Consider the following 15,521-nt stretch of genomic DNA (forward strand, 5'->3'; position numbering starts at 1 on the left):
GTCACACTTGTATGGATGCTCCCCAGTGTGGGTACGGATGTGTCTCACAAAGCCATACTTTCTTCCAGAACTCGTTCCACAGTGGTCACACTTGTATGGACGCTCACCAGTGTGGGTACAGATAAGAACGGAAGATTGGGCGAGTTGGTGTTCCATGGCGAAAGTACATAAAAACAGCGCTAAACGACAGGACGAGATAGAGGAGTAGACAATAAATTCAGTTGTAAGTTCAGCGCCGTGTTTGTCTACTCCTCTATCTCGTCCTGTCGTTTAGCGCTATTTTTATGTACTTTCGCCATGGGTACGGATGTGTCTCACAATGCCATACTTTCTTGCAAAGCCCTTTCCACAGTGGTCACACTGGAACGGATGGTCAGTCGTTTGGGTACGAAGGTGAGGCTCTACAGGGTTTTTCTTCAAGAGGCTCCAACTGCAGAAGGAGGACCGGTGCAGCTGCTTACTGGTGTTTTCCCCAGGCGGCACTTTGAGCTTCGGAGCAGCTGTGACCAGGCCTGCGCAGATGCCACCGAATTGCGCGATCCCTACCACTGGCACATCCTCATCCGGAGGAAAAGAGAGCAAGAAGCATGTCACGGCGCTTTTTGTTGCCAATGCAACAGGCGAGGACAAGCTTCCCTTGTTGATACTGGGGAAGGCAGAGAAGCCACAGTGCTTCCGAAATGCAGAAATTCCTAAGGAATGCATCTACAGAAGCAACAAGAAAGCATGGATGACGGCAGCTGTTTTCAAATAAACAGTTCTGCGCAAACAATCAGCAAGTGCTTTTCGTAATTGACAACTGTCCGAGCCACAGAAGGATCAACAACCTGACGGCAATCACTGTGGAATTTTTGCCTGCAAACACAACGACGATACTGCAACCGATGGACCAGGGCATCACTGAGACTACCCGGAAGTTGGTTCACAAGGCTCTCTTGCAGCGCATGCTTACAGCATATGACGCCAGCAAGAGGCACAACATTCATTTGCTTGGTGCGAAACTTTTAATGGAACGAACCTTCGAACGTCGCCAACTGCTTTGTGCACGCCGGCTTTTCCCGCGCAGTGGTCAGCGTCACTGACGATGACTTTATGAAACTGCTGGCCAAGAGGTAGAGGGAGATTTCGAGACATTCGCGTTGACTGGCGCTGCTGCTCCTGTGGTTGCCCCAGCGACGGATGCGAATATAGTTGACACTGTTCGTGGTCCTGACGAGGACAAAGAGCCGGTGGACGAAGAGTTACATGAAGTGCCAACTATGGTGCAGACGCATGAGTACCTACGCCTCTTGCGAAATCAGGTTGAATACACGGGCGGCCACCATGGCCTGTTGCAGTCACGGCCGTTTTCAGTGCCACCCAAGTCCTGTCTGGCGAGAGATCGCGCAGCATCGCTGGTCCACACCCTACCCTCTACAAGTAAACTAAAACTAAACATTAACAACACAGATGGTGTGGCACAGCAAATGCTTGATGTCTCATTTTCAGGTACCATGGACATTTATTGCATTTAATGCATGACGCAGAATTGACAGCAGTGGACACTATCTCCACAGTGTGCTCACCGACTAGCTCAACACCAGCGGTGGCCGCAGTCAAGGACACACGATGCGCCGACGATGCGCCGACGATGCGCAAGGCTTCACTCGTGTGGTGCGGCGCAAGCGCCAGTGCCCGAAGCAGACAAGATGGTAGTGCCCTTTTGAAATGGAGCAGTGGCAGTAGTGGCTTGGAAGCTAATAGAACCCCCCCCCCCCCCCAATGATGTATAATTTGTGACTTCCTCTACCTAATTCTGAACCTAACACCTAGCGTTGTTTTGTTAACAGAGGCAGTCCACATCCCACACAGCCCGTGTGCAAGGTGTGCTGGCCCTTCAAGCCCCAAGGTATTTTACCGTGTGTGCCTACGACACTCCCTCTTTGACGAGTACTGAGTGCGTCTGGGAAACAACCAGACTCATATGGGCGCCTTTCGGAGGTTACCCCACCCCCTCGACATCCAGTCGGAGCAATGCAGTGATGTTCAAACCTTGCAACTGAACTGACGCATTGTCTGTGTCTGTAAGCCTTCCAAACGAACACCGTTTGGTAACTAAGTTTTCCTGTTACGAGGCAGGGCAATCAATCTGCATGGTGTTATGCCTTCTTTAAAACTGCTGCGTCGTCAGCACACGTAAATGCATACTTTCCAGCTCTGCCTTGCTTTGCATGAGGTTGCCGCCAACTGTCCTTCTCTGGACCCACACTGCAGTGGCATTGTTTCTTTCTGCTTGTGCACAAAAATAAATTGGTCTTTTGAGACTTCTACAGTGGTGTAGTTCCTTGCCCAGAAAGCGAAGGCTCACGAACCCTGTTGGTACGAAGTTCAAGACCTACAGTGCATGCAAGGAGGTGGTTAGCCAGGAAATTGAGAGACCCAAGTGGTTGCCATCTTGGGTAAGCGCGTTTGCTCTGGCATTGCTCTCAATTTCCTTACGAGCCGAACACCCACCCAGGAGACACATACATGTAGCAGTTTGATCTCATATGCTCCTCACAAGCATTGAAAGTGCCATTTGTGATAAGCAAGCAGCTAAATGAGGTTGGGGCTGTTCCGGCAAGTTGCGCCACTTCTCATGCATACAGACACCAAGATATTTTCACTCTGCAGGACTCAGAAAATTGAACAGTCCAAAAAATCAATTAACATAAAAAAAAAACCCTTTGATGCGAAAAAAACAGCTTTAAAAATCGCAAATTTTATCAGTGCCTGTTTGCAAATTTGCATGTGAGGTGTTTAACCACCTTCCATGACGATACCAGAAAGTGTGATGTAGCAACAGGTCATGACGTGAGCGAATGCAAGCAATACACGAAGCAGTGTTTCAAAATGGCCAACTATACTTGTGACGACAGAGAGATAACAATCGGGAAGAAGAGTTGAATCGAGCGCCTCCGAATACTACACAGGACTTTATCAAGTTTCTTTGTGTGTCACCACCAAGGTCCTTGTGCTATGTTATTTAGCGGAATAGAGGCCCTTGGTAAGCATCCTAAAGCTTCAGACTCTGAACATCAATCTGCTGTATATTAATGCAAAACAGAAACAGATATTGATATTTCAAGGTTTTTGTCATTGCAGCAGTGCGCAATCTAAACCAATTTTTGTACCAGTATGATATATATGAGTGCAGAAGAAAGTTGCTATGCCTATACAGTTTTTTCAATTCAAAACCTTGTCGTCACCAGCTATGAAAGGTGTGCCTCTAGTGAAGTGAACCCAGCACAACCATTCCTCTCGACCAACCTCTCCAGAAAACTGGAACGTTCTTGGCAGACCGTAAAATACCGAGCATCCGCCCATGCTCGAATACGCACACACCCTGCCTTTTTCTTGAGATTTTGAATTTTTAGAAAAAATCGAGCAAGTGCCCATGCGATTATGTACCATTTACGGAAGATGTTCAAAAACATGGCATAGACATACCAAGCGCCCATTGTTCGGTATCTCCATGACACTTATCACTGAGAAAGGGAAGGGGGGATGAGCGCGGCAATGAGATCATTCAGACAATACAGCGAAGCTCAAAGTCAAGCAGTTTTGAAAGAAAATTTGATGGGGTTGAAGAACCAGAAAGATCGAGGAACTCCGTGAATATGAAGAAAGGAGCATAGGAAAGCGAAGCCGACGAATTGTAAGCCGCATGTAGTGGCATCTCCAACCACATGGTCACATTACTGTCGGTTCACTTACTCCCCCGCCCATTCGCCTTCGTTCGTGTTCATTTCACAATCGTCGTTCAATCAGATTCAGTCACACTGTGGATTGCTCTGCGGTTCTTGCAAACTCTCTTACATTTTTATAACACACTCGTATAGTCATGAAAGTACAGGAAAGTGCAGCACCCTCATGTCCGGTGGCCGCGATCTTGAATTTAATGACTGGACACAGTGCGGTTCTTGCAAACTCTCTTGCATTTTGACAACGCATCCGTACAGTGTTGTCACGAAAGTACAGGAAAGTGCAGCCACCTCACCTCCGGTGGCCGCGATCTTGGATTTAATGATTGAACGTCGGTCCAAACAAGGGATCACTCCATCACGTGCCCGTTTTCAATACGCCTAGCGTACGTCCCCTAGCAAGCGTACGCCCCCTAATTTTTCATAATGATCTTCCAGTTTTAGGGGGGTGCTTGCTCGGTACTTTACAGTACACTTATTCCACCTCAACAACCAAACATTCACAATTATGGTGGATTACTATTCCCAAAGGTTGTGACAATAGACATACTACAAGCCTGCTTGCCTGTCCAATGATCCTTGCAACGCGTAAGGCCCGACACTGCTCTACCCCTGTCTTCATGAAAGCTTGCAAACTTTAATGCCTCCTATTACTCTAGCCACCCCACATCACAAGTGGCCCTCATTACGCACTGCGTAATAAGGAGGCAGAAAGGGTGATCCGTACCGTAAAATATCTCCACCGCAATGCAAAGGACCTTCACTTGGCACTTAGCTACTGGAATAGACAACGAGCGAGTGGTTTTAGCCCAGCCCACATTTTTATCGGAAGGCGATCGCAAAGTCTAATTCCAAAAGCTGAGAGGTAGCTTCATCCACACTGGCTGCAAGAGGAGGAAGTGGCAACGACAGATGAGGCCTACAAGCAAGCAAAAGAAGGATAAGGACTTTAACCGTTGCCAGCGGGCCGGAAATCTGCCTTCACTCAAAGATTGAGAACAGGTCTGGATTTGACTAGACTGGGCACATGCTACAGTTCTTAACCCTGTTCAGCGTCCAAGGTCCTTTGTCGGTGAGACAAAGCATGCAACAACTCTACAGCGCCATTGCAGGCACCTGCTTCCCTTTTTAATAAAGCCACCACGTCCACACTTCTCCAACCTCAGAGCTGAACAAGTGCGGCAGCACCCCATAAGCACTTCTGTTTTGCCCTTAGCCATGCAGCAATCTGTCCCTACTGGTCCCTATTTGCATCCGTGGCAGCCGAAAGAAAGACCAAGCTAAGCAAGTCTACTCATGGTTTGGCAAAACACTTGCATTCTGGGTGAGGTTAATATGGCCACGGTGATGCACAGCGGAAAGACAGGCAGGCCAGAAGATTGGCCAAAGATGCTCAAGCCTTGCTCTATCCAGCCAGAAATGAGGTCACGCACCGCCATCCCCATCAATATTTTTGGCAACACTGGCTTCCAGTACATACCGCTGGTGGACTTTCTATTGAGTTGGACCTGCGACTTCACCACTGCGGATGTCAACTCTATGCACAACATGCTCCTTCGCCAGGACTGTAGGACTAGGTAAGCCACCGACGGCCTGGTGTGTTTTTCGAATCATGCCGGCATTACGGTGGTACAGGCTGCAAACCCCGGCATCGAGCCACCTCTGCCTGTTGTACACTAACCAAACTTCGATGGACGTAATGAAGACCAGGTGCCGGCGTTCTTCAACGCATGGAGAGACTCCGGTGACAGGCAGATGCACTGAACCTCAATCCAAGTGCTCAAAGTGGCAAGCATATGGTTCACAAATACCTGTGCAGAAACAGAGCGTCAGCACTCAAGCGTGCATTTAGAGAGAATATGCAGCAGGCCTTGAAAACGATACACAGCTGACTGCTGTTAACAACGCTTCATCATCACTTACGAATATTACATGAGGCATACCAGGCCCCTTACATTTTCTAGCCTTCATAAATGACCTGATACTGTAGTGCCACTGCTTAGGCTCGCGGAGATGAGGAAGCGGCGGGAGCAAGCACGTGTGCGGTAGAACGCATCTTAGCTACCGGCCTTAGCGGGAGTCTTAATGAATTTTCACAGCAATTATGCATTTCTATTTCGTGTACCTCACTGCATTCAGTGCTGCAGCCGCACCAATTGCATCATATTCGTTCAAAGGCCACACTGAAATCTAACTGGAACATTTCTTTGTGTTTTCGTTATTCCACGTTCGGGGACTCCTTGGCTATGGCAATCCTAGGCCAGGTCACCGAATACGATCCCACCTCCCTAAGGATCGTAAACATGGAAACTGCACAAATTGAGAAGCCTCTTCCCACAGAAGAATATCTTCAAGACATGGTTTGTGTATAGCGCGGACGGAAGAAGACGAAGGTCTCCAGGGCCACCAATGCGGACACTGGCCAGCAACGGCTGGCGAGCCGCTCTGCGCATGCACAGAGCGAGAAAGCGCCGCACGCGCCCGTGCAACAAGCCGAAAAAGCCCTTGTGGCAGCAATCTAGCCCACACCCCACCCTTATTGCTCTGATAAGCCACTCCTAACAAGTTCGGCTTTTTCTGCTGAAGTGGAAACCTATTGGTGGACCCGAGATTAAATCTCGTCACCAGGTACCCTTCTCGCACCCGTGAAGAAATAAACATTTGAACGTGTTACACAGGTGTTCGAGCCGACCCAGCTTGGTCGCACTTTCCGTGCGCTGCGTTGTTGTTTGCGGTATTTTTAAGCTGAGTCCTGTCGTGTTCAACATGCCGATGAGCGTGGAGCAGCGTCTGGTTTTAGCCAAGGAGAAGTTAGAAGAAATGCAGCAGAGCCGCCGAGACCCCTGCATTCGCAAACGCATGATGCTGCGACTGCTTACTCAAGATTGGTCCTGGCTCAGATGCAGAGACCCAGTGGAGGACGAAGAAGGCAGCGACGACCAATCCGAGAAGCCCCGTCCATCCATATCGAGAGCAAGGAGACACAAACGGACGCGAGAGGTATCTGCAGCCATAGCACATGCCCCGCATCGGGAAAGAAGACATTATCGTGGTGCTCAAGCCACGAGACGCCATCAACCTGAAAGCTACCTTAGGTCCTGGTCAAGCCAGAGCTGCCATTCACAGCATCCTTAGGGACGCGGCAAGTGTGGGACTTACAGTATAGCCAGTGTGAGACCAAAATGTTCTCGTGTGCACACTGCAATCACTTGAAGCTGCGGAGAAGCTGCTCCGGGACATCATGCTGCCAGTCGGAGGCCGCAAGCTACTATTCCGGAGCCACCCTAAGCTCTCCGGAGACTTCTGCAAGGGTGTCAGTACTGTCTCTCCGGACGAGACGTCTGAAAGTGTGAAGCAAACACTCAGCGAGGACCCCAACATGGCGTGTGTGCACAAACTGGGAGAAACCCAGATTGCCGTGACCCCCTTTGTTGGGCCAGTTCCCATTCAGACAGTTCTCAAGCGCGCAAGGCACGCCAGCAGCCGAGTCCTCGATTTCGGAGGGCGGCGACGTGAACGACTCTTCGAGTGCTGAGATGCTCTGTGCGCGTTGCGGCGTTCACGCTGGTGGTTCACGTCTGCAGTGGACTCCGCAGGCGAAACACGTGCGTCCGCTGCCATAGCCGCGAAGTGATATCCGGATTTATCAGGAGTATACCTGCTTCCGTGGCCGTGCCTGGTCCTCACTGGCGATGCTTGGCGTGCCTGCGGTCTTTTTGAAGACACATTTTTGAGGCGGCGGAGTGTCCTGGACTTCAAGCGGCATCACTTCCATTTCAACGTGTACTTCCTGGACGAACCTGGTGCAAAGACTCGTTTTCCTGGACCACGCAACTGTCGAGCGCTGACCGGCGGCCCCCTTTCGCATTCATCGCCATCTGTCTGCACGGGCTACAACTATATCAACGGTTATCTATTGTCTACATCATGGGGGCGGATGCACTTTGAGTGCGACACATTTTGGCAGCAGCGGCAACAGGATACGGACACCAAATAATTCTGCTCTGCATTTTACAGGTTGGTGCTGTTTTTTAACATTTATAAAACCCGAGCTAGGTTGCTTGCGTTGCCGTTACTGCCAGAAAAGTGTCTTTTTGTCTTGCATATTGTTGTTCTGGAGTAGTTGTGTTGCACCTACCATTAGGATATGGCATGCTGCCTGTAACCATGCAACGATCGAACTGAGCCGAAGTTTGGCGTCGTTCATAAGGCCTTCCACTGCTAGACTTTCATTTAACTTTGTTTACGGTGGTATAGTGTGAACGAGTATAAATTGGTAACTGGGTAGCATTCAAAACAGTGTAGTTTGCCATGAATGAAGGATCGCTAAGTGAGGGGCTGAACGAGAAGCCCCCTGGCACCGTAAAAGAGCTTGCGAAGACTCCTGTCGACCTTGTGCAGAAACTTGAGTCTGCAACCACTTTCATTAGAGCCGACATCAGAGCCATTGCAGCTGGTAACAAGGTAGCGCTCAGCGAACTGCAAGAAGTTAAGGATTCCATGACACATATGAACTCGGTTTTTGAAGGCTTGCGTGTAGACGTACAGAATGTTGTGCAGGACCTGACAGCTGTCAAGAATGAGCAGGCAGAGCAACGGAATGAGACTTTGCGACTGCGTAAAGAACTAAGTGAGACCCGGCGGGAGGTTAATCTCAGAAGCAACCCTAATGCTGTACAACCATAGCAACACTTACTATAACCACTTACTGTATCACTTACTGTTTTTGTACGCAATAGGCTTTCTCGGTGAGCAAGGTTATAGTAATGCATAGGTAGAGGCTGGGCATAGGAATAAGATAGGAATGAATTTACGCCTATAATGAGAATATAAAGACAGCAGCTTTTTTATAATTCATTCTGAATCGTATGTTTTGCCTCAACTGTCCATTCTGAGGCCGGTTATGCAGGCAATACAGCAGTCCAATACCTGTATACCTGCACACAGCGACGTGCACGACACTTTTTTTGTGTGTGTTTAGTACTTGCATTGTGTTCTTCAGGCACTAATTACTATTCAGTTAGGTTGAAATTTTAAAAATTATCCGATATTTGTCAGGAGCCTACCAGATAAGCACAGAAAAGATTCCCACCCTCCCAGATGATTGTAATTTAATTTTGGGCCTCATGTGCCAACGTCATGACTCAGCACTGCTTTCAGGGTCTCAGTCATACTTGTTTCAGAATCAGAATCAAAATTTTTTATTAGTCAATTATTTGAACAATGTACATTGATATGCCCATGTACAATGATATGCCCATTTCAACCCATTCTTGTCATGAGGAGTTGTTAAGCGATCAGATCGGCACATTTTAGGCCTTTTAAAGTGCTCATGCCTGAAAAACAAGTGAACACACTCTCTCCGGAGGAGTACCGTAGCTACCAAAAAAAAAGCAGAGGCATCTTTTGCTGAAAAATGACTTTCTGCAGTCGTTTTGCCTGCCTGGATGGAGACGTGCAAGATTCCGCAAATTTCAGCACATTTTATTGCTGAAATTTTTTTTTATGCGACAAAACGTTTCTTCTGACCCAACATTCCAATGCTGAACATTCTGTACCTGTACAAAGTGTAAGTAGGCGAATAAAGAAATGACGAATGCAGATGTCGTCCATGGAACTTGCTTAACTGAGTGTCGAGATGTGAAATTTTGCGTATTCTGGTGTTTGGTCCAAATAAAGCATTGCTGAACTATCACACATTGTGCAAGAGAAGTTCACTAATGGTAGAGCTGACATGCAGACCATTAAAACAACCTGTATCAATAAATACTAGTTCTTTCTAGCGACGAATTAAACTCGAACAAGACAGCTGAAATGGAAACAGCAATACAGGAAGACATTAGATAACTGAGACTGAATGTAAACTCTGAGTTGTACGAACGCCGGTTTATCGAATATTTCAGAATAACGAACTTTTTAAAAATCCCCGGCAGTTTTCTTATAGATTCTATGCACAAATGTTTCACTTAAACGAATTTCGGAATAGTGAATATTTCAGTTTAACGAACTCGCTCAGAGGACCCAGGCTTATTTTTCCGATCAGTTCAACGAAGTTTTGAGCCCTCCACTGCAGGCGCAACCGATGCCCGCCCTCATCGAACCGCCGCTTCTGCGGCAGTGTAACATCGCTCGTGCTACAGCGCCCATGGGGCAAAGCGGCGGTGCGGAAGAAAAACGGCAAGTAGGCATGGCCTCCGAGATCAACAGTCAAACGTGCAAGTGATCTCAGAGGCCATGAACAAAATAACATCGCTGACGTTTACAGCACCGCCGGAGCAACGCGGCAATGTGTCACACCACAAACCACGTGGTGTGCCTGTTCTTTTCCGATCGGCTAGTCGTGAACGTCGCTTTTTTCTTTCCAGTCTCGTCGCTTCCGCGTGTCCACACAAACGACCCACGTGGTGTGTTTTTCATCGGCTCCGTTCAGCCTAAACATTGACTCTTTCGACAGTTTTGTTACTTCCTGTGCTTTAAATGTACAAGTGCAGAAGAAAATTACTGAATTTTTTAAGTGAGAAAGGCAGCGTTTTAACTGCTATGCACCTTGTATAAGGTGATATGTATAAATTTCACACTTTTGACACTATGGATGCCATGTCTTATGCTCCTTGAATTGCACTTCAAACTTTTGACTCTGTATGCCATGTCTTATGTTAGTCTAGTGAATATTCAGTTTAGTGAACTTTCAGTTAAGTGAACTATTTCCTTCGGTCCCTTGAAGTTCACTCAAGTGAGAGTTCACTGTACTAACGCATTTGATCTTCATTTCAGTGGCGCAAAGACAGCTTCATGACAGAGTTAACGCACCTCGCCTGTATTTCTTTTCCAGCAGCTAATATTGTTCTATTGCGTACAAGCATTCCGTTCACATTCAGTTTGCTGATAAAAACTGTCTCCGTTACATCTGAAGGTCTTGAAGGCTACAAAGGTTGATGCAAACTTCATGCTCAAAATACTTGCTTCATAGCCTTGGCTGTGAAAATTCGTTATCCACTTTTTCATACGAACTGACCTGGCACAATGCCACAGTGACTGTTTTTTTTTTATTATTGAAAATGGTGCCAAAATGGTCATTTAGTACCCGTGCTGCCATCAGTCAGCAAACCAAACAAGTTCTTTGGGCGATCTCTACTCGCCGGACACAGCAGGAAAACAAGCAACAAGCTCAACCAGTCATGAGCCAGAAATTAGTCTGCTTATGACGAGACTGGGTAGCTCAAACCCACTAGGGGATTGAACAAATTCTATGAGTACTGACGTTGCAATCGCAGATCACTTCTTGGATCAAGGCATGAAAGTTTATTTTCATTTTAACTTTATAACTGCTGAACTAAGCGCATTTAAAAGCGTCTTCCATCTGAGCAACTTTTTTCAAACTACAATCTGCTGTGAGAGGCTATCCTTGGTTACGCTGCCAACACTTGTGCTCATGTCGAAGAACTGCGTGCATACTGGCCTGTTGTGCACGCACAGCGCTTGTAGCAGGTCTTCCTCTTCGGCCAGGAGTTCCTTTATCTCATCTCTCGACATTTTCGGTGCCATGTTCCGGACCATTCGTGTCGCTTCCTCTCGGAGGACGGCCACTGTTCTTGGCAAGCGACAAGTGGCCACAGTTGGAGTCTGGTGCGACGAGACCAACTTCAGAATTTGCACCAGTTCGGACAGCGCTTGGTCTTTGGGCAGCTGCGTGATTTCAGCCTTGCAGCCTGGAAGCAAAAACGGACATCATCGAGAGTAGGTACGTCGCAAAGACTTGCGCTGAAGTGCCACATACGGACACGATGCTCTGCAGTCGCAACCACAATCAGCCTTGCAAATCAAAAACTTTCCTAATCGGTCATTCAAAAAGCATTTGTTGAATTGCTCACCCACAAATGCAATAGTACAACAATGTTTTGCAAGCTCCTCACCAATGCCGCTTCCTCAGGGTGACAGACCCAGCTATGCGCTCTCGCCAGTTTTCATAGATTATCTTTGCCACCTAAATAGTCTGCGTAAGCATGAAGAAAGCCAACTCGTCTAATCTGCAATGCAAAACAACTAATACTAACTTTACAAGTTTTTACAAAGCTTTATACAAATTATCACAGTGGTTACAAAGTAACAGAGAAACACAGAGATTTGTAAAAAATCTCTACGGATCATGGTATCTCATTTTTTTCCCGACAATGCACAACGAAGCAAGGAACCTAGAATAAAATGCTATTACAGGCAACTAAATAGAGTAAAAGCTCGATAATTTGAACTTTGTTAATTCTAAGAACTTATGCAGTCCTCTCACTTCTAATGTAAATTCGACCGGCTAATTCGAACTGGTGATCTGTGCCAGCCCAGTTAGTTTGAAGATCTGGGTTGCTATGCAGGAATGCCTGATCCGGATTTAGCTGCAAACCGGACGGAACAATCCCTCTTCGGCACCGCACAGCGATGCTGAAGGTTTGATTCGCAAAAAAAAGAACAGCCTCCGCTACTCCCAGCAGAAAACCACTTCATGGTATGCCTGCAGAGGAGAAGACTCACTGGTACCAAAGTGTCTCCCACGCCAGCAGCGTCAATGCGTGTCTCTAGACACAACGGGTTGAAAGTCGCCATGTCAGTTTGTGCCATTTCTCTGTGCCAGTAATCGGAAAGTTGATCCAAAAGAGGTAGCGCATTCTCGCAACCAATTTATTTTGCTGTGCTCGGTTAACTCGAAAGCTCACTAAATGTGAATATTTTTCGCAGTCCCAGTGACTCTGAATTACCGAGGTTTTACTGTATGTCCACAGGACTATGTCAAAGGACACTGCTCTACTCACTCTCCTAAAAATCGCTGCGTTTGCTAGCAAACAAGAAAAGGCCCCCCCCTCAGTTGTGTGCCAAGAGAAAGTGTGGCTACCTGTTGCGCACACTCTGAAAAATCAGTTTGTTCATTGTAATCGTGAAACAATACTTCTACGCTGACTAGGCTCTGCAGCAAACTTACTGCACTCCAGCTCGTTTAAAACGCTCTTCACGTAATCCTAACGTGGATCCTGAGACCAAGGTCATTCCACACACCTGCCACGATCCTGACGTGGAAACCATTGCAGGTGAGAAGCGGATCCGTCACGTACAGGATTCCAGATGTGTCTCGGGACTCCTTCTTCATGCTTAGGAGTCTGTTCCATAACGGGTCACCACCCAGAATGCTGGTGCAAGAGAGAGATTTAGCAGGTGTTTTGAATAATGCACACAAATATGTACACAACATGTTCACGTCACAGCAGAGAACCGGTGCATAAGTCATGGCTTTTTTTTGTCATGGCATGGCAAGTGTCATAAGACAAAGTATGATCATTGCACTTCGTAAATTTTTTCAAGTACAAGCATGAATTGCGCAACCTGGGCCTCTCTTTGGTTCCTACTGCTGCTGAACTTTGCTTATAACAAACTCGAAGGGACCCTGCAATCCGTTTGTTATATTCGTTGCTTCATTGTAGCCATATGGTGACCTTGGCTGCAGCTGTTTCATGCGAACAAGCTTACATGCCACCATGTAGACTGAGGGAAATATGGCTAGCATTCAGTATGCCACCGATGTTTCTTAACGGACCAATCAATACAAGTACCAAGTGCCCCTTTCAATGCACGTCCGTACTTTTCGTGGTACACATACTCTGGGCCTAGAAAATAAGCCTTGGAAAAATAATGTCTTAGATGTCTCAGATGACAGTTTCATCCTGCAAGGCGTGACTGAAATTTATGTAAAAAGAGATGTCAGCAGGGTGGTGCAATTTACATGATAGCACAACGTATACCTCAGAAAATAAAGTACATGTGCAGAAAAAATTTGTCATACAGTGTTGCAGTATACAAAGTGGCTCAATTCAGCAGTGCAATGTCATCAATAAACCTTTGGTTGCTTTAGAATGAAAGGCTTTTAACAAATGTTGACAGAGCACCCTAGTCCTGAGTTCTTTTAACATTAAGGCACACAACAGTAAGGAGAAAGAAAGTGTGTCAGTTACTCAACAGTTCATCAAATACAAGCACAAATACAAGCACAGTTCATCAAATACAAGTGAGACCCGGCGGGAGGTAGTCGAATTCTCGCAGAAACAACATTGAAATCAAAGGTGTGCTGCAGTCCGCTGAAGGATCGCTACCTGACATGATGCTTCAGATAGCGAGTCACTTAAACGCTGATCATAAAGCTCAGGACATCGATGTCATTCATCGCGTTCCTACCAAAAAGAAAGATGATGAACTTTCCATTCCTGGATACAATGCTACACGTGGAAGAAGACATCATTTCAACAGCCTGGAACCTGCTTCAAAAATGATTTCCCTTTGCCTCCGTCTGAGCCTCTCACAGCAAAGCAGCTTTTTGACTTGTTTGTATCTAGAACGATGCTGACACACGTCGTTGAAGAAACAAACAAGTACAACTTGCAAAAAAATGGAACTTCTCTGAACATGACACTTGAAGAACTCACATCTGTGCTCGGAATGTCTTTCCGCATGGGCCTAGTGGACATGCACAGAGTGCGTGCGTACTGGGAACAAGGAAGCAAATATGAGCGTGTGGCACAAATCATGTCCCGGAACCGATTCGAGAAAATCACGAATCACTTGCACTTCGTTGACAATGATGCTGCAACAGAAGCGACGATGGAAGACAAATGCTGGAAAGTGCGCCCCTGGCTTTCAGACCTGCGTGAAAACATGTTGAAAATTACGCAGGAAAACAAGTCTTGTGTTGATGAGGTTCTGATCCCTTTCCGCGGGAGGTCGCCTATACGGCAGTACCTGCCAAATAAGCCAAAGTGCAAGTGGGGACTCAAGCTTTGGGCCCGAGCAGGAGAGTCCGGGCTTTGCTATGACTTTGACGTGTATCCAGCATGTAGCAAGGGTTTTTATGGAGATCAAGGTGGTTATGAACTTGGTCATGGGGCAGGAGTTGTGATCCAGCTATGTTCAAGTCTCCCTGACCGCGACAACAACCTCATTGTTGCTGATCACTTTTTTTCGGGTCCTCACCTGGTAAGCGAGCTAACGCGCAGAAAAATTTCGTACATCGGCACTGTGAGAGAGAATATACTACAATCGTGCAAGCTGATGAACGAAAAAGAAATGAAAAAGAAAGGCCGTCGCACACTTGACTTCTGCGTTGCATCATGCGGCGATCGAGACATCGTTGCCGTGAAGTGGTTCGACAACAGGTCAGTGACGCTCGTCTCCAATTGTATTGGCGTTGAACCAACAACAAGCGTAAAAAGGTGGGACAAGAAGCAAAAGTCACACATTACTGTTGAGTGCCCCGCTATTGTGCCTCAGTACAATATGTCAATGGGCGGCGTTGACCTTCTAGACAAGATGTGCTACAGTTATCGCTTTCCAATGCGGGCAAAGCATTGGTACATGTACATATTCTGGCACACTGTAAAAATGGCTGCAGTGAATTCATGGTTTCTGCATAAACGTCATGCCCAACAGCAAGGCAACAGGACAATGCCTTTGCGTACTTTTCTCTCCGAGCTCGCGACTGGATTGGTACTTTACAGAAAACGGGCACCAGGACGACCATCTGAGAACAATCTTCCAGTCATAAGGAAGGTCTTCAGTGCAATTCCCCGAGACGTGAGGAAAGACGGAACAGAGCATTGGCCTATTTGGAACGAGCGCAGAAACAGGTGTAAGGCATGCAACGGGGGATACACCTTCATTTCTTGTGCCAAGTGCCAGACGTACCTCTGCCTCAATAATGCCCGAAATTGTTTTACCCATTTCCACCAGGCTTAATCCAACCACCGACAAGCCCGTTCTAACCATTGT

At 47.0% G+C, this 15,521-nt stretch overlaps 1 protein-coding gene across 7 annotated transcripts in view; it reads right to left on the minus strand.

Moving 5' to 3' along the window:
• Nucleotides 1-15,521, minus strand: part of LOC149366605 (PMS1 protein homolog 1-like) — a 94,874-nt gene that overhangs the window by 69,313 nt on the left and 10,040 nt on the right. For 2 of the 7 annotated variants that reach the window (XM_089551429.1, XM_089551418.1), the window contains exons 3-4: nt 12,765-12,895; nt 1,787-11,431 (exon numbers count right to left, since the gene is read on the minus strand). The exons of 4 other annotated variants lie outside the window; for them this stretch is intronic. In XM_089551429.1, coding sequence (XP_089407555.1) covers nt 11,097-11,431; nt 12,765-12,855 — 426 coding nt within the window. In that variant the 5' untranslated portion in view covers nt 12,856-12,895 and the 3' untranslated portion in view covers nt 1,787-11,096. Of the gene's footprint in view, nt 1-1,786; nt 11,432-12,764; nt 12,896-14,182; nt 14,400-15,521 lie in introns of those variants that run through there. One more of the 7 variants, XM_089551408.1, reaches the window with a different exon arrangement.

This window comes from Amblyomma mixtum, chromosome 1 (assembly GCF_055824585.1).
Source record: "Amblyomma mixtum isolate Tamu chromosome 1, ASM5582458v1, whole genome shotgun sequence".
NCBI classification, from domain to species: Eukaryota; Metazoa; Arthropoda; class Arachnida; order Ixodida; family Ixodidae; genus Amblyomma; species Amblyomma mixtum.